Source organism: Lepidochelys olivacea (genome assembly GCF_965140295.1).
Source record: "Lepidochelys olivacea isolate rLepOli2 genome assembly, chromosome: 6".
NCBI classification, from domain to species: domain Eukaryota; kingdom Metazoa; phylum Chordata; order Testudines; family Cheloniidae; genus Lepidochelys; species Lepidochelys olivacea.
In genome coordinates this window covers 24,656,028-24,678,540 of record NC_140416.1, presented here as the reverse complement: position 1 = coordinate 24,678,540, position 22,513 = coordinate 24,656,028, and the positions used below count along the sequence as shown (strand labels likewise).

General features: G+C 46.1%; 1 protein-coding gene across 1 annotated transcript in view; it reads right to left on the bottom strand.

Annotated features, from left to right (window-relative positions):
- Window positions 1–2,194: 2,194 nt before the first annotated feature.
- Window positions 2,195–22,513, bottom strand: part of IGSF22 (immunoglobulin superfamily member 22) — a 41,325-nt gene continuing 21,006 nt past the window's right edge. The window contains exons 14-21 of the mRNA XM_084632562.1: window positions 19,733–19,906; window positions 18,411–18,539; window positions 16,611–16,907; window positions 13,946–14,034; window positions 11,737–11,929; window positions 11,155–11,454; window positions 8,122–8,448; window positions 2,195–2,537 (exon numbers count right to left, since the gene is read on the bottom strand). Of these exons, the coding sequence (XP_084488688.1) occupies window positions 2,470–2,537; window positions 8,122–8,448; window positions 11,155–11,454; window positions 11,737–11,929; window positions 13,946–14,034; window positions 16,611–16,907; window positions 18,411–18,539; window positions 19,733–19,906 (1,577 nt within the window). The 3' untranslated portion in view covers window positions 2,195–2,469. The remainder of the gene's footprint in view (window positions 2,538–8,121; window positions 8,449–11,154; window positions 11,455–11,736; window positions 11,930–13,945; window positions 14,035–16,610; window positions 16,908–18,410; window positions 18,540–19,732; window positions 19,907–22,513) is intronic.

Sequence of the window (22,513 nt, the reverse complement as noted above, 5' to 3'; positions counted from 1 at the left end):
GCTCTTTCCATAAATAGAGTTATACATGGGTTATACTATTTGCAGGAGCAGTCCTTTACATAATAATCTTTCTTTGATTCCCATTTGTCAGCTCAACTGTGATGATGGGGCCAAAGGAAGCCTTTCCACCATGTTCTATTTTGTATCAGCTTCCCGGCTGTGTTCATCTTTAAACCTTTTTGTTGTGCCTCAATACATATTGTTTATTTAGTATTACCTAACAAAAAGGCTAGCTAGGAATAAACAAACCACATTATATTATATCACAGAGAGGAAGGATGGGTCTTCTCTGAGTTGTTGTCCCTATGGTTGCTCCTCATGAGGCGGCATATGTGCCCGTGCACTCTGGATTGGAGATATTTTGTTGCTGTTAGCACCATCCATTGGGCCACGCCTGCACCATATGCCTCCTTGTACTCTGGTCTGAGGGCATATAGGAAGGAGAAGACCTACAGGACTCCAGTTCCTTCTCAACTGCCTGCGGCTCGAGACAGAAGTCTCTCAGGTCTGCTACCTTACTGAACATGGTATTCAGGTAACACTTATTCAGAAGTATCCATTCAAGGCTCCATCACCTACCCATTCCACCCTATATCCTTCAAGATGTTTCCTGAGGACAAGACCCCAGGAACCAGCCAATGGGTGACCATCAGCCATGGCAAGAATACCCTGGGGGCCCTACTCCTTTTCCTTATGCCCCTCCCCAATGGGATTTTTGGGGACTAAGTCTACAGATTGCCCTCACACAAGAGCACCCACTAAGATTCTCGGCCACCAACACCTCAGGGCCCCCCTCATCCTTCCACCAGAAGAACAGGAGCTGAGACTAGAGGAGGCAACACTACCATCCCCTTCATTCCCACATGCGGCAACCATACTCTGCCATTCTACGCAGATGATTTCAAAGCCTTATCCTGAGTCCCCACCTTCACTTCGTCGCTAAAGTTTCATCAGCATTCAATATCAATCAGGACATCCAACTACTGGGCTTTTACCCCAGACCTCACTCTTTGAGGGAAGAGACCAGCCTCCATACTCTGGATGTAAGAGCTCTGACTTTCTACCTACACAGGACTAACTAAACCCTTCAGGAATTCCACCAGGCTCTTCAATTTCTCTGCCAAGAGGACAAGGGGTCACTTTATTTCCATCTAGATGCTATCTAAATGGGTTTCAGGTACATTCTTGCATGCTATGAGTCCTTAGGAATGCACCCCCCCTCCTAAAGTCACTGCTTATTCAACTAGGGTTCAAGCCACTTCCACACCCCTACTTAGAAAGGTACCCATCAAGGTTATTTGTAAGGCAGCCAACTAGTCCTCTGTTCACATGTTCTTTACGCCTGCATATATATCTCCAGAGCAGCCTTTGGTGAAGCTGTTTTACACTCTGTACTAAATCTGCCTCCTCAGCATCCTCCTCCTCATTGAGGTACTGCTTGGGGGGGGGGGCGCAGGGGGAGAGGAGAGGGGTCTCCTGACTTGGAGCTCTCATAGGGCTAATAACTCGAAGGAAGAGAGGTTACTTACCTTGTACAGCAACTGGAGTTCTTTAAGATGTTTGGTCCCTATTGGAGCTCCACCATCCACCCTCCTTTCCCCTCTGCTTTGGAGTTCTACCATGCTCTGAGGTTGAGAAGGAACTGGAGTTGTGTGGGCCCACGCCTCCCTAAACGCCCTCATACTGGAGCACAAGGAAGTGTATGGTGCAGGTGCAGACCTCTGGACACTGCTAACAAAACAAAGATCTCTGCTCAGGAGTGCATGGGCACATATATATCCTTATGTGGTGCACTCATAGGGACGAAATATCTTGAGGAATACCAGTTACTGTACAAGATAAGTAACCTCTCCTTTTATAGTTAAGACTTTGGACTGGACCTCAGTCAGAGGACTGGATGCTATTTCTGACTTGACTGCAGACATCTTGGGTGAGTCACAGTCTCTCTGGGTCTCAGTTCTCCATCTGTAAAATGGGTACAGTAATTCTTTCTTTGTGTTGTCTATTTAGATTAGAGTGTAGGCTCTTAGGGATGGGGACGATCTCTTACTGTATGGTTGTACAGTGTCTAGCACAACAAGGCCATGAGCTTAGCTGGGGCCTCTAAGTACTGCAATAAAGTAACAATAACTAATGCATATTTCCCAGTTCTCCTCCCATTGAAGTCAAAGCAGAACTCTCATTGTCTGTGGCTCCTTTTATTTTTAAGATACATTTTCATCCAGTATTGGAAATATTACCATTCACACACACTAGCATGTGGAAGCTGCCTATGTGGAAGAAAGTACTGAACCATTAAAACGGCCCTTCTCCAGTGAAGGCCCCACCTTTTGGCATTTGGCTTCATTAATCACTATAGAAGATAGTGCAGTTGCTGTTTTGAGCCATGCATATCTAAGTCAAACTACACAGAAATGTTTGAATTGTTCTGCGTGCTGGACTGGATGAATTTGGATCCGGGTCTGCTGATTACATGATGTGCTTTGACGTCTGAAGACTTTCAGTCACTGAGTCCAGGAGGCTTTTATCATCTTTATCTTTAAGAAAAGAGAGAGAGAGAGAGAGAGAGAGAGAGGGCAAGGGGGCATCATTATGACCATTGACAACTGATTAACCATGCGTCATTTACTATGGTACTTTTGGAAAGCACAGACAGATTCCCTGGTTAAAACACACCAGTACATAAATGCAAAATATTATTCTACCATGACTTTCATGGTAAGCAAACATGGCAGTTGAGCGATTTCCAGTTTCCATTAAAACCTCTTTCCTAGTTGCCCATAACTGTCTCAAATGAACCACGCTGGGGCTGAATTTTTCTGGGCATTGTTTCAGTCCAAAGCTATTTCACACCCTGGAAGTTTGAACAAAATGAGCTCAGCGCCAGGAGTTCGGGGGATGGGCTCTGGGTGGGAGTTTGGGTGCAGCAGGGGGCTCCACGCTAGGGTAGGGGTGCAGGAGGAGGTGTAGGCTCCGGCCAGGAGGCACTTACCTCAGCCAGCTCCTGGTCAGCAGCGCAGCAGGGCTAATGCAGGATCTCTGCCTGCCCTGGCTCCATGCTGCTCTGCTCCCCAAGGTGGCCGGCATGTCCGGCTGCTAGGCAGAGGGGTCAGGCCGCTCTGTGCAGTGCATGCTGCCCGTGCCCACAGGCACTGCTCCTTCAGCTCCCATTGGCTGTGGTACCTGGCCAATGGGAGCTGCGGAGATGGCACTGGGGGTGGGGGCATCGCGCAGAGATTCCCTGAACGCCCCTCAACTAGGGGCCGCAGGGGCACATCGGTGAGCCGGCGCTCATGGCTCCAGCCCCGGGGCAGAGCATTGAGGCTCGGGGACTGGTGTCCGGCCCGTGGCACAGAGATTTGATGCAGGCCAGATGAAAAGAAGCAGCAGGCTGCATCCGGCCCGCGAGCCTGTGGGGCCCCCTTAGCTCGAGGCCCTGGGCTGCGGTGCTTAAAGCCCCTGCATTAATCCGGCTCTGGCCAGACCCATCATTGGTCAGCACAGAAATTGTACTCTGAGGGTCTGCTCCATGAATATTTAAGTTCACATGTGCATTTGAATGTTTCCTCTTCTTCTTGGGTGCCACCCTTATCCTAGAGTGATCTGGAATGTTAGGAGCACACAGGTAAAGACAACTGAAACCCGCAAGTGAAACCTTCCAGCTCTAGATCCTAGTCTGGGCTGAACTCATAACTCAAACTAAGGTGCTGAAACTGTGGTGGACTTTCTGGGCTGGAGTAAACTCCAAAAGGTAGGACAAGCTCCCAAGCTAAGTTCAAGCTAAGCTCCCAAGCTAAGCTCATCTGAGCCACACCAAACTTCCAAGCTGGAGTAAATTTCTCAGCTCTGTGACACTCCCAGGTGGAGGTGAACTCCTGAGCTATATTAACACCTCCCCACTGCCTAAACACACACACACCCACACAACTACACACTGATAGATTGTGGCCAATCAGACCCTCCCCCTGCTCCCAAAATAGAATATCACAGCCAGCGCAGACCCTGTGACCTCTCCCATTTCCACTGAAAACTTCACTGACACCTAACCCTAGATAAGGACAATTAGAGGGAGAAACCATCCCTGCAGTTGGACTCTACTTACTAATCTCTTCTTCGGACTGATTAAGGAGTTTTAATAATACTTTAATGCCTGACCTCAGGAGGAAACATTCATGAGAGGATGGAGTGTGAGGTGGGAGGCCTCCAGGATCTCTCCTTTGCCCCCCAATCAGACAGAGTTATTTAGGAGGGTATGTTCTTGGCCAGACTGACAGCTCTGAAGTCTCCTATATATTTGCAGAAGAGGTACATCATGGGTGGCAGCAGTTTTAGGTTCTCTCACACTTCCCTGCCAATGTGCTTCATCACTGACCTGCAAGGACAGCCCCTCTGTGGGTTGTGGGGGTGGAGTTTGGCCTCTACAGCACATTGACTCCTCTTTTCTGCTGAGTCTCCTCAGGGGGCAGCTAACTAATGTTAACAGTGATTTCTGCACCAAATTATATCAGTCTCCAAAATACTACTAAAACCAGGCATGAGCTGCAGTCAGCTTCTATTTTTCATCAAAGTGGAACAAACATTCTTTTCATTGTGAGATCAGCAGTGGTCAGATGTAACTGAGGGAGTGCTCCATGTGTGTATATTGTATATACACACACACAATATATACATTGTGACAAAGTTCCTCCTCTGCCTTGCTGGGTCCTGTGCTTGGCGGATTTTCTTGCCTCAGAGGTTCACAGCAGCCCTCAGTTTGGCCACTTTCGTGGCTCAAACCTGCCGTTCACTCAGTTAGCCTCGTCGCTGGCCAGCATGGGGAAAAGAAGAAGAACAATACCTGCAGCCTCTGCTGATCCACCTAGTGGATCAGGGAACAGGCCAGAGACCTTCCCTTCTGGTGGAACCCACAGTCCAGTTCAACTCCTCCGGTATCAAGTAGGGAGTTGCAGGGATGGAGGGATGGGCCCACCTTCTACTCCGGGTTCCAGCCCAGGGCCCTGTGGAATGCAGCTGTCCAGAGTGGCTCCCGTAATAACTGCGTGACAGCTACAACTCCCTGGGCTACTTCCCCATGGCCTCCTCCCAACACCTTCTTTATTCTCACTACAGGGCCTCCCTCCTGATGTCTGATAATGCTTGTACCTCTCAGTCTTCCAGTAGTATGTCTTCTCACTCTCAGCTTCTTGCATCTCTTGCTCCCAGCTCCTCGCATGCACCACAAACTGAAGTGAGCTCCTTTTTAAACCCAGGTGCCCTGATTAGCCTGCCTTAATAGATTCTAGCAGCTTCTTGATTGGCTGCAGGTGTTCTAATCAGCCTGTCTGCCTTAATTGTTTCCAGAAAGTTCCTGATTGTTCTGGACCCTTCCCTGTTATCTTATCCAGGGAAAAGGGACCTACTTAACCTGGGGCTAATATATCTGCCTTCTATCACTCTCCTGTAGCCATCTGGCCTGACCCTGTCACTATATATATATATATATAAATCTAAATGAAAATAAAACTCTAATTTGGAATAGCAAATGGAGAGTAACCATCACTCTTCACCATTATTTCAGGTTGAGTTACTTCTCCATTAGAAGTAGAGAAGAAAGAACTGAAACTTCAGAGTGATATCATCAGCATGTGTCAGCCAGCTGTGCCGAAGCAATGGTCACCTACAAAAATAACACTGAAAGATCCATCCAAATATAGCCTCTCCTTATTGGTATATCAGTTTCTATGCTGGGTAACGTGTCTCTCAGCTTTCATTTAAGAGAGCGATGACATGCCATGAGGCATCAGGGCTTATACTTGGTGAGAACAGAGCTCAAGAGAAATGCACTTAAGCCCCATAGTAAAATAAAGGCATTTGTTTCCATACTACCACTGAGACAAAGGATGGAGGAGAATTCTTCATCTTAAATATTTCCCATTTGAGGCAGCTCTTCAATTTTCTTTAATTCTCCCATGGTGATTTATAGACGTGTCAAGCTTACAATGAAGCAGCCTCCTGGGAGAGTTGCCACCTGTGCTGAAATTAATGGGACTCAGATGATTTTCATGGGTCTGATGTGTCGACACTGTGAGATCATCCTGCAGAGCAATTAGGGAGTCCCCAGATTTGGGGACCATGACACAATGATGCTGCATCTCCACATTGTGATGTTGGGGCATAGTGCTACAACATCACTACATGCAGATAGAATTATTTAGTTCCACAGGATAAACACAATGGGAACCTTCCCAGCCAAACTATCCTGCTGCAACCTAAAGTAAAAGCCCTATTGAGGTGGAGAGCATTCTCACCACCAGGGAAAACAGAAAGAAATAGCCAGGGAACTTGGGAGAGGACTGTGCAAAAAGAGAGATAGCATTTCCCTTGAATTTTTCTCTACAACAGAAAATGAAGGCAAAACTCTGTGAAAATGGGAAGATGCCATTCTCGGAGCACATAAGCGAATTGCTCTAAGGCGGAGGTTTGCCATGTGTGCAGTGCAAATCTGTTATTCTCCCAGAAATAGCCATATTTTGCCCTTGATCCATTGTGTGAATTCTTGAAGGAATAGGATTCCATTCACCAAGCGAGAATATGACATTTCATACCGCTCTGCTACAGTACCTGATTCTGCCCTCAGTTGGCTGGATACAATTCCTATTGACTTCAGTGGCAGCTACACCTGTTTTAACTTAAGGTAGAAGTAGACCTATTTCCAGATATGAAAATATGTTCTTCAGATTGGGCCCAGTTCTCCAGTGCCTTGCCCTTTGGGAAGCCATTTACACCTATGCAAAGCAAGTGCAAAGTGGGTGTGAAACACTACCATTCTGATTTGGAAATGTTTTACACGTACTTTGCACCTGTGAAAATGCCCACACAGTGTGCAAAGCATAGCAGAATCAGGCCTCTTATCTATCCCAGTGACCTTCCTGCCATGTAAATGCAAATTTGAAAAATAAAAGATCTTGGGCTGGATTGTGCTCTTGGTTCCAGCAGAGTAAATTCAGAGAAACTCTACTGACTTCATGTGCTAAACTTTGTCACGAGCTGCTAGCCCCTGCATGGGTGCAGAAACGTCACGGGCCCCAGAACATGTGATTAAGGCCTGGTCTACATTGAAAATGTACGTTGACATAGCTATGTTGCTCAGGAGTATGAAAAACCCACACCCTGAGTGATGCATGGTCTCTGTGTATATAATGTCTTCTGCAGTTTCCACAGTATGCATCCGATGAAGTGAGCTGTAGCTCACGAAAGCTTATGCTCAGATAAATTGGTTAGTCTCTAAGGTGCCACAAGTACTCCTTTTCTTTTTGCAAAAACAGACTAACATGGCTGTTACTCTGAAAGCTATACCAATGGAACCCCCAGGGTAGACACAGTTAGGTCGGAGGAAGAATGCGTCCATCGACCTAGCTACCACTGCTCAGAGTCATGGTGTTCGTGCTCCGATGGAAAAAACCACTTCCATTGGTGCAGGATGCGCCTACGCTATGGGGTTAGGCCAGGATAGCTAGAGCACCATAGCTATGCTACTATAGTCCCCATAGGGTAAACATGGCTTTAATTTCTTTGTATGGAAACTGGCAAAATCATTTTTGCTCTTTATCAGTTCTTTCATGAACACTGCATAGAAATGTGTAGCTAACTACACCTGCTCTGCTGGTGATCATAATGGGTCCGACTCAGCCCAGGGCCCACACCCATGGAAACTGGCACAAACTCCATGCAGTGCCCTGGCGGTGAAATCAACAGAGAGGGAAGGTTGAAGTGAGGAATGATGGGGGACAGCATAGCTCAAAAACCTATGGTGCTAAGTGAGGAGGGAGTGGTCAGTGCCCATTCAGTGTGTTCCCTTAATGAATGCTGTTGGTGAAGCTCCCAGTGTAACATATAACTATCCTGCCCTGGCAGGAAATCCCCACAGAGGGAGATAGCCTCTGCCCCCAACTGGGGTGTATGCAGGGGATCAAGATGGTGTAATTCATTGGGGCCAGATGAAATTGGCCAACCCAGTGCAGTAAGCATGCTTACGCTGAGAGATCATGGGAGTATATTGTGGTCAGAGATTTCAAATCAGTAGCTACACGGCTGGTGGAGAATCGTTGCCATGGAAAGATGGAGGCTGAGAACTCAACTCACCATACACAGTCAGCATGCAGCTGCATTTCTCCTGGCCCAGTTCATTCTCAATGGCCACGGTGTAGTCTCCGCTGTCCTTGGAGCTGCAGGTGGGGATCATCAGTGTGCAGACGCCACTTGTTGAGTTGTACCAAAACTTAGAATTGGCCGTGATGTTCACATTGCCTTTGTACAATGTCACCACCGGGCGGGGGTTGCCCAGGAAAGCACAACTCATGGTGCAGTCCTGGCCCCGGCGAACTGCATGGTTCTTCAGAGGCGCAATGAAATGGGGGGCCTGGCGCCAGTCTTTCTCGTGATACTCCTTCAAGTTGGCATTGAAACGCTCTACAAAGGAAATAAAGAGATCTGATTCCAAATGTGTAAAACAGCAGTGCATACCTCCAGACAGATAGCTGTACCCCTCTGGGTTCTCCTCCCATACTGGTATGGATCACAAGTAGTGACTCCAATCAACTCAATTACACTGGTGTAAAACTCAGCCCCGAGTTTCTTTTTCCCAGCTAGGGAACACTAGGTGAAGAGCAGAGGGAATGAGTAACATGTCTCATAGGATTATTCTTAGCACTCCACCAGCCCTCTTCACTTATAAATACAAATCAGGAAGCAGCATGTTTGGTGGGGAGAGCAGCGGGCTGGGAGTCAGGACCTCTGGGTTCTATTTCCAACTTTAAACACGAACTTTCCATGCAACTGTAGGCAAGTAACTTAACCTCTTTGTACCCCATCTGTAAAAAGGTGTCCGATTTTTCTGCTTCATGTAGATGTTGCGATGCGTAATTTCTCTAGTTAATGTCATTACCTTGAAAAAAGGTGTGGGATCTTTGGATGACACAGTATGTTAGAAATGCCTTCCGAGGGAAGTAGTGGGGGCAAAAGATCTATCTTGCTTTAAGATTAAACTCGATAAGTTTATGGAGGAGATGGTATGATGGGATAACATGGTTTTGGTAATTAAATATTCATGGTAAATAAGGCCCAATGACCTGTGATGGGTTTTTAGATGGGGTAAGATCCAAGTTACCCGGGAAAGAATTTTCTGTAGTATCTGGCTGATGAATCTTGCCCATATGCTCAGGGTTTAGCTGATCGCCATATTTGGGGTCGGGAAGGAATTTTCCTCCAGGGCAGATTGGAAGGCCCTGGAGGTTTTTCGCCTTCCTCTGTAGCATGGGGCACGGGTCACTTGCTGGAGGATTCTCTGCTCCTTGAGGTCTTCAAACTACAATTTGAGGACTTCAATAGCGCAGATATAGGTGTGAGGTCTTTTTTAGGAGTGGTGGGTGAAATTCTGTGGCCTGCGTTGTGCGGGGGGTCGGACTGGATGATCATAATGGTCCCTTCTGGCCTAAGTGTCTATGAATCTATGAAATGCAAATCATGATAATAAATTATTACACACGATTGTCAACTGAAGTATGTAAACTTTTTTGGGGTGGAAGCATTACATCTCTGCATAGTTTGCAGGGGGGGATTGGCAGTATGCAGAATGCTGTAGAGAGTCAAGGAGACTGTATTACAAATGGCAGTGTGCATTGCAGGAATGTGCTACATTTTTCAGCCATCACCAAAAAAGCATTTTTAAAAACCTCTCTTTTTTATATACCTACTTTTCCCACCAATAGGAGGCTCCAGCTGGGTAAAATTCCTTGATCCTAAAATTTAATATGAAAGGGCACAATTCTGCTCTCAGTTACACCGACTTCATTCTCAGAGCACAGTTTGCTGCTTTTCTTATTACCCTTGGGCTGTGACAATAAAGCAAAGTCTGTCTACTTTTCTCTTCAAAATGTGCAACTTGAAGATTGTCAGTCATTTTCAATGGGAGGTAGGGAGTAGTGCTCTGCTGCAACTGTGTCCTGCTATCCTGCATAAAGAATGGTTATCAAGTGATCCAAGGCACAGAAAACCTAATGATTCTTTTATTTACCCCTGATTAACATGGATTTAACTCCACTGTTAGTCCATATTTACAGCAGTGTAAATGAGATTCAAATCAGGCCTGGAGTAGAACCAAGAAAAGAACACTATCATGGCTATAGTTGGAAGTTTTCTTTCTTGGTGACACCCTAAAACAATGGAAATACCTTAAGAGAAGTGACATGATTGTGTCTAGATTATATGGCACGAGAAAGACTGACTTTAAATACACATATGACTATAAACCATCTGTGTGACATCTACAGTACTAACAAGATTGGAAACATTATAGCAAAAAGTGCACATGCTCCGTGGAAAATTTATCAGTAGCTGTCCAACCTGCCTGGTTGTTTTGTGCTTATGTCCTGCTTATTAAACTAGAGATAGGCTTGCATGACAAAGTTTGGATCTGGATCCTAACTATCTCCAAGTGTCTGGATGTGGGGTTTGGTTTGGCCCATTGTGGGGATACTGCCCACTTATGATCCTTATATGAGCTTCCCTTGAGTGAGAGAATGTTCAGCTCTGGGGGTTTGTTTTGAGCCCATCTCTAATGAGGACATCATCTCGTCCACTAAGCCTGAACACACTGGTTAAGAGTGGAGGGAAGCAAACTGGCCTGGGGGGGGGGAGGGAGGGAGGGGAAAGAGAGGTAAAACTTTAAAAAAAAAAATCTGCTATGCCTCTAAGTGTTTTTGCTATTCATTTTGGGAACTGTCTGAATCCATCCAGGGATGAGTTGGAGGGAAACCTAGTAGTAAAAAATGAGAACTCTCTCATGTCAAGACACAACTACTCTCTATTCACACATACGCACAGAGAGAATATATTATTATCATTATTATGCATATGACTCTAGGTAACACCAAGAGGCCCCAGTGTGATTGCATGCTCACAGATGAGAAGACAAAGGGTGGGAGAAAGGAGATATTTTTGTCTCCATTTTACAGATGGGGAACTGAAATACAGAACGGTTAAGGGACTTGCCAAGGTCACATAGGAAGTCTGTGACCAGGCTGCGAATTGAAGCCAGACCTCCCAAGTCCCAGTTTAGTTCTTATCTACAAGAGCACCCTTTTTCCTGCCTGTACATGCATCTATTCTAATGTTTACCTTTGTCTTTAGAGATGTGCCAGGGCTCCTTGGAATCCAGAGGGTCACTGTCTCCAATGTCATTGCGGGCAATAACTCGGAAAAAGTATTTCCTCCCTGGGACCAGGGCTGTGACGGTGTACTTGTTACTGTAGACTTTTTCAGCTGCAGTGAACCAGGTGGCAGTCCTAGCATCACGTTTCATGATGACGTAATGGGCATGCCCATCGTCCATTATATCTGGGGTGTGATCCCATTTCAGAGTCACGGTGTTCGGCACTTCCTCAATCAGCTGCAGATTCTTCGGTGGCCGTGGGGAATCTAACAAATAGGACACACCTTTAGGTATTTGTTTCTCTTATGTAGGACCACCCCTCTATTTTTTTTCTCTCGAAGCAAACCCTTTTCAACCCAGCTGCTGCCTTGTGAATTGCTTATGCAAATCACTGTGTGTCTAGCAAATTCTGGTACTGCACGTGCACTCCTAAATTTCATTCCCTTGGACCTTTCCAGCCCTAAGAACCTGAAATCCCTGGCAGACTAATTGGCTCCCTGACTAAACCCAGTTGTAGCCTGGAAGCTAGAGCTTTTGATATACTGTACCTGCCACATGTACTTGGATGTCATAATGGGCTTCACCATAGTCGTTCCTAAGGAGGATCCTGTACACACCAGAATCAAAACGCTTGGTGCTGTGGATGAGGAACTGGGAGTGGTTCTTGCCTTTGGTGATTATCTCTCTCCCTTTTGTCAGAATTCCGTCTTTTTGCCAGGTCACAGTTGGTGGAGGGGAACCCTGCCCGAGATAAATGTGTAAAAAATAATGGTGGCCTTAACTTTCAGTATACAATAGATAGCTCTGAACTTAACACAACAGTGTCTTGGATATCAACTTGATATCACCCAAAATACTCCAAGGAGAGCGCTCCCAGGGAATTTTGGCAGTAGAAATACCAGGGGAATGTATGCTCTCCTGGTACTAGGCCAGATGCTCAGCTGATGTAAATGGACATAACTCCACTGAAGCCAATGGAGCTTACTCCAGCTGAGGATCTGACCCTTAGTTTTGTTTCAAGATGATGATGTTGCTAAGATTCTCAAATAGGTTAAAAAAAAATCAGACTTCCCCCAGCATTACACTTGATCTAGTGGTCTCTACTGACTCAGCTGGAGGGATTCCAACATAACCTTGAGGCTAAAGTTTATCCCTGTTTAATCTTCTCCAAGCACTTTTTAAAAGCAGAGGAAACGGCTGGTGCAATAGCGATAACACCTCAGCTCTAGACAGTGCACCAAGAGGTTCCCCCAGGGGAAATTGCAGCTCCTCTAGTGCAGTGAATTCAAGCTGACAAAGAACAAATGCCCCTGCAGTCCTGCCTTAGGGCCGGCTCCTGCCAGCCCTTCGCTCCCGCTGATTGTCACCACTGAAGTTACTCTGGCTTTAGGGCCAAACCTGTGAGGTGCTGAGCACGTCCTATGAGGTACAAGCACCCTGAGCTCCCACTGACTTAACTACCCCCAGTAGAGATTGAGGGTGCTCAAAGCTTTGCAGGTGCTTGGCCTTAGAAGCCATAAACCGTAATGTTTCCTTTACTAAATACGTGGCCCACATTAAGTCCCCACTACAAAGCATGCCGTGCCTCTCAGCTCCTAACAGGGAACATTCTTGAGAGCTTTAGTACAATACAATAAAATACCTTGAGACCATCACAGTGATGTAGCCATCAGAACAAATGGGAAAGCTTGACTGTGTATCAGCCACAAGTCGTATCCTGTGCAATTACGGAGTAGAAAAAAACCCCTTTCTGGCCCCACGTGTGCACCCTTATTAACAACACTTCTTTATGCTGCTTGTAAAGCTTCGTTCTCTGGCATGGATTTGAGCAGAACAGATTACAGGATTCATAAAGCTCTGGTGTGTGTGGCATCTCAATCAGATAATATTGCACTACTGTGATTAATGAAACAGAAGTCACACACATTTTAATGATAGGTCTCTCCTAGTAATTGTTAGTGCTTATTCTGGGTGGGTTGATATTAACTCCCTACCCAAACCCACACTACGGAAGGCTAGATTGTGCAACCCTTTCTCATGCTGGTAGGTGCTTACTCCTGGGAATAGCCCCATCAACTTCACGAGTGCGAGGAAGGCCTAAAAAACCGAGCCCCAAAACAGTCAGCATTTACACACTGCTTCACAGATCCAAAGTGCTGCACGGCCATCAGGCCAAATCCTACTTGCCTTACTCGGGCAAACTGTCCCCCTTAAGTCAGTGTGATTGTTCTTGTGAGGAAGGCCAGCAGAAGTATTTGTCCCTTAAAGGGCCAGATGATCCTTTTATATCTAGCCCTGAGGCATGTATCTGTACCACTTTAGAAGCCCAGGGGAAGGAACTGTGCCTCAGAGAGTCATAATGCCTTCTGTGTTCCCTCATTCTCATGAAAGTGAGTAATCAGCCATTAGTCTTGACCAGCAGCAGATTGCTTCACCTACTCCCACACTGGTTCAGCTGTGCTGGCGAGTACACTGATGGGGTGGAGATAAGGATTTGTCCATTTGCTTCCCTGCCCACCTGCAGTGTGGGGATATACTGGGTACTTATTCCCTGCTACCTTCACTGCACCTACAGTGGAAATGTGAGGCGGCCATGGGGAATTTCAGTGGATGTTCCAATCATATACAGCTTGTGGGACCAGGTCCCACATCTATGAAAGGAGGAAAATGGGTTATGTGTATGATAAAATGTTGACACCAAAGAAAACTTTCAATGCAGACTTTCCCAGAGGTAGAGCAGGGCAGAAGGAAGCTCACAGTAAAGGCAGCATGAATGCAGAGGGCTGTCCCAGCACGAACCACCATATGACTCTTCAGCTTGGCACTTAGATCAAACTTCGGACAAGCTAAAACACAAACCACCACCAAAACAGAGAAAGAGAGAGAGAGAGAATAATTAAAATCTTAGAGGCCTTATATCTGAGCAAAGCCATTTCCCTGCTATCAGCCTGCTGTTTTAAGCATTGTGCGGTGAAAACAGCATGATGGGAGAAAGAAAAGCAGTCCTTGAAATTAGCTTCCACAGAAGGCAGCTAAGAAATTAAGTTAATAATTGAATCATAAGATGGGAATGGGATTGAGAGTCTGTTCCTTTTACTGGCGGAAATGAAGCTACTCTTAATTATGTACAGATACTGCAGTGATGGGCTCATTAGTGCTAGAGGGAACCATGCATACATACATACGTACGTACAGGAAAGGAAACAGACAATGTACATTTTCATGTTGAAGCTAATGCCAATCAGTAGCCACTCCTTTACCATGCAATTTTTAAAGAAAGGCTGCGCCTCTACTATCAAAAAGGAACTGAGAAATAGGAGTAAGTAATACACTTTAATCATAGCTGCCCTTCTCTTCAAACCACCAAGGCAGTAATTAAATTGAACAGAAGCCAAAGCTTGCATGAACAAGTGTTAGGGTATAGTTGTGAGGGCTAGATGGGGCAACACTGACACAAGTGCTCCCACTGAAGTTAATGGCACCACTTGCGTGAAGAGGTGTTCGCCAATGTGAGGATTGCAAAATCGAGCCTTGAGTTATTACAGCACTGTTTGTCCTGTAATGTAAGGGGTTTATCACCATGTGCATTCAACACCACCACCTCCTGCCCTCTCAGGTTCTAGGGGCATGCAACTAGGTGAGGAATATTTATTCCTTGGCACTCAAGGTCTCAATCAGAAGAGTCAATTATATTCTTTTAAACCAAGTTGCAAGGGGGAGGAAGTATTACCATTTCAAAATGATTAGTGTGAGAAACCTGTGGGCCAAAAAAGTGATGTTGCTTGAAATTACCACTTTAACCACCTTAAAAATAACTGCCCACCGCTTACTCCCGCTACGCTGAAAGCAGATCTGTTGTTTCACATCAAACTACATGTGCTCATCGTTACAGCACTGCAGGTTCCTATTTCCTACCACAGTTTGTTTTGTTTTGGTCATACAGTAAATCTGAGGTTAGATTGGTGTTTCTCTTTTAGGAGAAGTAACAATTAGTATCAAGATTATTAGTGCAATTCTGAAGTGAAGACATAAAGGAAAAGCTGATTTTAATAGATATTCTAATTTAGTGCTGTTCTCCTGGGTGTTGTCTTCTGACATTCCCCTGGTCAGTGCCAGATGTCTTTATTCCTGATGGAAATCACTGCTATGTAGCATGACTCATGAGTTCTGTATCTTACCTTGCTAGTCTTTCTACCTCTTCAGGCAGCTCTGTCCCGTGGGAACATCCCAGAGACAAGCTGTTTGAATTTCCTAACTAGCAGAGTAAAAACAAATTCACGACCCATGAGTGCAAAACAATAAAAGTCTGAACTGCCACCTCTTATAACTGGGCTCCGAAGGGATACTTATGATAGATACCTCAGCAGTTATTCTCAAGATGTGATGGGCTCCTCTGGAGTCTTCCCCTTGACAATACAATTACCTCCATTTTGTCTGTTATCACAGTGCCACCTGATTGTTCATTTGAACCCAGGCTGTCACTCTTCACTACCCAGTTGGAAAAACAGTAATCTGTGTCTCTGTTCCAGTCTCTATCGCAGATGGGCACTACCAATACTATGATAGCTTACCTGCTACTGATCAGTACACTATCTACTCATCTCTCCCATCAGGAGGCATTACTATCTACCTATCTAAGAGCATCCCTGGCAGCAGGGAGAATTCCCTGAGAACTGCCTCTGCAATCACCATACCTGACATCGGAGACTATTGATGACAGAAGAAGCTGCAGCCAATTGAGCGGTAGCTGGAGATTTCAGGAACTGCTGTGAAAGAGTCTTATAGTTCAGCCCTAGCAGGAGGTGTGGCAGAATAGCTATCAGTCCAGCTCCAGGACTCTACAAAGAGCTTCTGTGGCTCAATGTCACTTGCCAACATCTTATCTGCAAACTCTAAGTGAAATTACTTGACAATATGAGCAAAAAATAAGACCCTTGGCACTGAGGGTGTCCCTTTATATTGGAGTAAACCACTGCACAGAACAGAAAGAGCATTGTTAATAGCTTTTTCTGGGAGAAGTTCATTCATTTAATTTAATTAATCTTCATTATGAGTCTGAAAAGGCTAGAAAAGCTGGATTTTACTCTATATATTTGAGCTGGTTTTCTCTAAGCAAAAGCAGATCCCTCATTGATTCTCCTTGCTGATGGGCAAAGCCCCTAGTGAAAATGTATTTGGCATGAGCTTTTGTGGACATTACAAACCAGTCACGCTGGCGGACTGTCAGGGAGGACAACTGGATTACACGCTAATGTTCATCTAGCCTTTAACAAAAGCTTTATTACCTGCAAAGAGCATTAGCTTAAATAATAGTCACTCTGTGAAGCTTTGTAAACCATGGCTATTAAAATATACACACTGACTCATGAATGAATGAGCGACAGAAGTGTCCTGCAGCCAGACAGGATATTCTGGAGATTACCTGGAGGGGGCATAGCTAGAACTCCTTTCTCTAGCTCTGCTGGTTCTCCCACACCAGCTTCATTCACCGCTCGGATTCGGAAGAAATATTTCTGCCTCTCCTGCAAGCCTCCCACAGTGTAGCTAGTGCCGGAGATTGGGATTTTAGAGCATTTTGTCCATTCCTTGGTGTTCTCTGCGCGCATCTCAAGTATGTATCCTGAGGGCAAGTCTCCTTGATCTGGCTGCTCCCACGCCAAGGAAATGCTGGAGTTGGAAGAGTCAACCACATGGATCCCCTTCACCATTCCTGGAGGCTCTGAAACAGCAACAGCACACTGCTGATGAACACAGTGTACCGAAACCAGGGATTCTCACCTTTATCTCTGCACCAACCCCATACTTCAGGCCTACGTTTTCAGAAGTGATTCGTGATTTCAGCCAAATCCTTTTTTGGGGGTGCTCAACTTGAGACACTTTAAAGGAACCTGATTTTCAGGAAGTGCTGAACACTGTCACAAGGTACTGCTCCTGAGGTGTATGAGCACATTCCTATACCCTGTAAGACTGAGTTTTAGGGGCACATGACAGCATATGATGTGTGACTTCAGTAACAAGCAGTGCCTGAGCCCTGCCGCCCTGACAGGGAGGGCCAAAGCCTGAGCCCCATCACCCTGGGTGGGGAGGGGGGGTGTCAAAGCCAAAGCCCAAGGGCTTCCGCCCCAGGAGGGGGGCCTGTAACCTGCGCCCCGCCACCCAGAGCTGAAGATGTTAGGCTTTGGCCCTGGGGCTCGGGCTTTGGTCTCGAGCCCCAGCAAGTCTCACACCAGCCCTGGCGACCCCATTAAAATGGGGTCCCAACCCACTTTGGGGTCCCGACTCACAGTTTGAGAACCCCTATAATAAATGTTCACAGTGGGCTGCAAGGATTGGATGGGAATGTTCAAGAAGCATTCTCCAGCTTTCTGTCTGAGATAATGTGAATCTTTAAATATGAAGGGAGCAATATCTTTGGCTGTGACATTTTGTAGTGCAGCCCTCTGATATGAAGGAACCGAAATGTTTTCTGATCTGGGGAACTATTTAACCTAGTGCTCTATGTAGGTGGAAGAATGATCTCCCCTCTAGTTCCACTGACTCTTACTTTTCCAGTGTTTTTCTAAACTACTTACAGCTACTGACATCCCTTCCTGCAACTATTACAGAAGCTCCCCAGTTCCCTACACAGTTTAAACTATTTATATACTGGGTACTGGGCAACCACTTGGTTTAAAAATGGATTTGGTTACATGGCTGTATGGAATGGATGTTACGTTACCCAGAGATGGTACATGGGCCTACTGGCCCATCATAACAGGTTACAGAGCCCATTTCTGATCTCACTGAGGTTACTGGGAGTTTTGCTGTGACTTCAATGGGTGCAGGATTAGGCCCACATTTTTGCCAATGAAAAAACAGATTTGCAAACTAAGCTTTGGAAAATTTGCTCAACCATCTTTTGCTAATTCTGCAGAAGTTTCTTCTTCTTTTACCAAAGGTTCAAGGTGAGGTGTGGGGGGAGATCACCCCACAGAGCACAGTTGTGTAGTATGCTGAAGTCCATTAAACAGAAATGATTTACACTGGTATGGAACAATTGCATTATGACTTTTGGCAGAGTACAAATACCAGGAAGTGAATGAAAGCCTCCCAGTACAGAAAGCACCTAAGCACGGTAGCAACTTATCATGTTGGTCTGGGCATGCTGTCTGCATATAATATGGGTCTCGTCATGGGAAACAGCTTTAAGAAAACTAGGGAATAAGTAATAAAAGAAACATACTGATGGGGTCCTTTGCAACAACAGAGTTTGAAGCCACACTGGGATGTCCAGGCCCTGCACGGTTCACAGCTGTAACACGGAACTCATATTCTGTATCCTCCAGCAATCCATCCACTTTGAACTTGGTATCTAAAGATGGAAATGTCACAAGTGTGTAGACAGTTCATAATTTTTAGGGAAAGTCCCTTCACACATAAAAGAATTCCCAAGTGAGCATCAGAACAAACAAATACATAAAAATCACCTTTGAACTGAGACTTAAGCATGAGAAATTTCAGCTCAAATTTTTTTTGGGGGTGGGAACATTATGAATTATGATGGTCTCCGTGTATCCAGTCATGCAGCTCACTTGCAGAATGGAACCACAAGGATTCCAAGGAGAACCTCTGTGGCACACACAAATATGCCTTAAATGTATAACACAGGAAAAATGTATAATTTGCCAGTATAGTTCCTTCTACTTAATTCAGGGCCAGGGTCTGATGCCTTCACTCATGTTAGGTAGTATTTTTTCCATGAGCAGTCCCATTGTACTAATCAATTTGACTAAGACTATTGAAATCTGGCCACCAAAGATTCATCAGATAGATCTTCCACTCAATTTGGTCAAAACCTCTGGAACCAAATATTTTGTTTTAAAATTAAACACAGCTTCCACCCTTTACAGCAATTAATTTTGGTCCTTCAATCAATCAATTGATTGCCATTGAATTAATAAGGAAATCCAAAATTTTGAATGAGATAGAAGAATCCAAGAAAGAATCACGATAATAAAAGATGACTAAGACCAAAAGTCTTGTTATTCAGATGTGGTTGACATAAATGTTTCCAATGTGTTATATAAGCTGTGATTTACATATATCATAAATGATCACCATTACATATGGATAACAAACTCAGTTACTTACTTAAATCAAGTTTGGTCAAAAACAGAGGAAGGCAGTAGGGTAAGTCAGGGAAAAATTTTCAAACGTGTATGCTTGAAAGTAGGCACCAAAATCCACATGTGGGCACATAAATAAAAATGTCCTGATTTTCAGAGATGCCGAGTATCCAAAGCTCCAATTTGTTCTAATGTTCAGCACCTCTGAAAATCAGGCCATAGCTGTTTAGGTGCCTAAACGCAGATTTAGCTCTTAAATTTCAGGCAACCGTGTTTGAAAATTTGGACTTTAGTATCTGTAGCTGGTCTTCATAAACCATGTGCTATGTCTAGACAACACTGTCCCTTTGCTTGAGTGATCAGAACGTCAGTGTCTCATCTCATGTCCTCTCTAGCTTTCATTCTGCCCTTGCACGGTGCAGGAAAATAGGTATCTGACCTTGGACTAGCTCTTTGGTAACTGGGACCCAAAGGTTGCTGCCTTTCTTCCTTCTTTCCACAATGTATCCTTGTACTGGGGAGCCGCCGTCCTGTGCTGGAGGGTTCCAGGTGATGGTGACAGCTTCCTTAGTAACATCTGTAACTTGAGGTTGAGATGCCAGTCCAGGAGGCTCTAGACAGAGTTAGATTCAGCACAGAAGAATCAGAATCACCTACTGCTCCACTGCAAAACCTCTTTTGGTAAGAACAACAGATAGCAAGAGGCCAGGAAGAGTGATCTGGACCTCTAGGTTTATTCATTGCCAAAAACCCCTTTCTAAAGCTTTTGCTTTGTTATCTACTTCGCCAGCTCATTTTTGGGGATTCAGCAGCAGACAGTACTCATTAGTAAAGACCTGAAAATGTCATTGCCTTATGTTTTGTTCCTAAGATAATGCTGTACATCTCCACGGACCTAGTGGTCAAAAAGCACAGGACTGGGACCCAGGAATTCTTGAGTTTTAATCCTAAGTCTGACACTGATTTTTGTGTGGCCTTGAACAAGTTACTTACCCTCTCTGCCTCATTTCTCCCATCTATAAATTGGGAATACTAATACTTACTTACCTACCTTATAAGGTGCCATAAAGATTAGTTAGATAACATTTTGTAAAGTATTTTGAATGTAAGAGGTGCCAGATAAAAAGACAGTTACATTTTCCATTACTGGTGTTCTTCGAGATGTGTTGCTCATGTACATTCCATATCAGGTGTGTGCGCTTGCCACATGGACTGGTGCCAGAAGTTTTTCCCTCATCAGTATCCGTAGAGGACCAGCTCTGGCGCCCCCCGGAGTGGTGCCCACATGGCGCAGCATAGGGGCGCTGCCAGCTCCTCCCACTCTCAGTTCCTTCTTGCCAGAAACTCTGACAGTGGGAAAGGAGGGCGGGTCATGGAATGGACATGAGCAACACATCTCAAAGAGCACCAGTTATGGAAAAGGTACCTGTCTTTTCTTCTTCGAGTGCTTGCTCATGTCCATTCTGTATTAGGTGACTCCCAAGCAGTACCCCTGGAGGTGGGTAGGAGTTCACGGACGTGTAGATTGCAACACAGCTCTGCCGAATCCAGCGTCGTCCCTGGCCTGCTGAGTGATGGCATAATGAGCCATGAACGTGTGGACAGAGGATCATGTTGCGGCTCTACAGATATCCTGGATAGGGATATGTGCCAGGAAGGCTGCCGAAGATGCCTGCGGTCTCATCGAGTGGGCTCTGACAATCGGCGGCGGCGGAAGCCCTGCTAAGTAGTAACAGGTCCTTATGCACAAGGTGATCCAACTGGAAAACCTCTGTGACAACACCAGATGACCCTTCATCCTATCCGCTGTAACGATGAAGAGTTGAGTTGATTTTCGGAAAGGCTTGGTACACCAAGGCTCTCCAGACGTCCAGGGCATGAAGACGCCTCTCCTCACTGGTCTTGTGCGGTTTGGGACAGAACACCGGGAGGAAGATGTCCTGGTTCATATGGAAGGTGGAGACCACCTTTGGTAGGAAGGCCAGGTGGGGACGCAACTGAAACTTATCTTTGTAGAAGACCGTGTACAGAGGTTCTGAGGCCAACGCTTTAATTTCAGAGACCCGTCTCGCTGACACCACCACCACCAGGAACGCAAACTTCCATGACAGGTGGGAAAGGGAGCAGGGCCCCAGTGGTTCAGTGGGTGGGCCAGTGAGCCTAGAGAGGATCAAGTTAAGATCCCACTGGGGGACAGGGGCCCATATCTGCGGGAAGAGTCTCTCAAGTCCCCTCAGGAATCTGACTATCATGTCATGGGAAAACACCATCTGTCCTTGGATTGGCGGATGAAAAGCAGAGATGGCCACGAGATGCACTCTGATGGAAGAGTGTACCAGGCCCTGGTTCCTCAAATGGAGCAGGTAGTCCAAAACAGCCTGTATGGAGGAACACAAGGGAGAGATGCCCCATTCGGATGCCCGACAGGAAAACCTCGTCCACTTGTCCAGGTAAGTCAGTCTAGTTGAGGGCTTCCTACTTTCCAGGAGGACCTGCTGGATTCCTTCTGAACAGGTCCGCTCCTCCGGGTTCAGCCACGCAGCATCCACGCCAAGAGATGGAGGGACATGAGGTTGGGGTGCAGGAGCCGACCATGGTCCTGTGAGAGGAGGTCCGGTCGGTTGGGCAGGGGCCAGGGAGGGGCTGCTGACAGGCTCATGAGTGTGCCAAACCAGTGCTGGGGAGGCCACGCTGCGGTGATCGTGATGACCTGCGCCTCATCCCTCTTGATTTTTGCCAGGGCCCTGCTGATGAGTGGAATTGGAGGGAACGCGTACATCAGGCTCCCTGACCACGACAGGAGGAAGGCATTGGAGAAGAAGCCCTTGCTCAGACCTTGCCGAGAACAAAACCGGTGGCATTTCTTGTTCGGCCTGGTAGCGAACAGCTCCACTTGGGGAGTTCCCCACCTTTGGAAGATCATGCAGACTCCCTCTGGATGGGGCGACCACTTGTGGTGAGAGGAGAAGTCCCTGCTGAGCTGGTCCGCCAGGCCGGGAAGGTAACAGGCTTCCAGGTGGATCTCATGGCTGATGCAGAAGTCCCATAGACGGAGTGCCTCCTGACAGAGGGTCGATGCGCGCACTGGCCCCCTTGCCTGTTGATGTGGAACATCGAGTCTGTGTTGTCCATTAGGACTCGTACCACCTTGCCTGACAGATGGGGCAAGAAGACGCCACACACCAGCCAGATTGCTCGGAGCTCTTTGACATTTATGTGC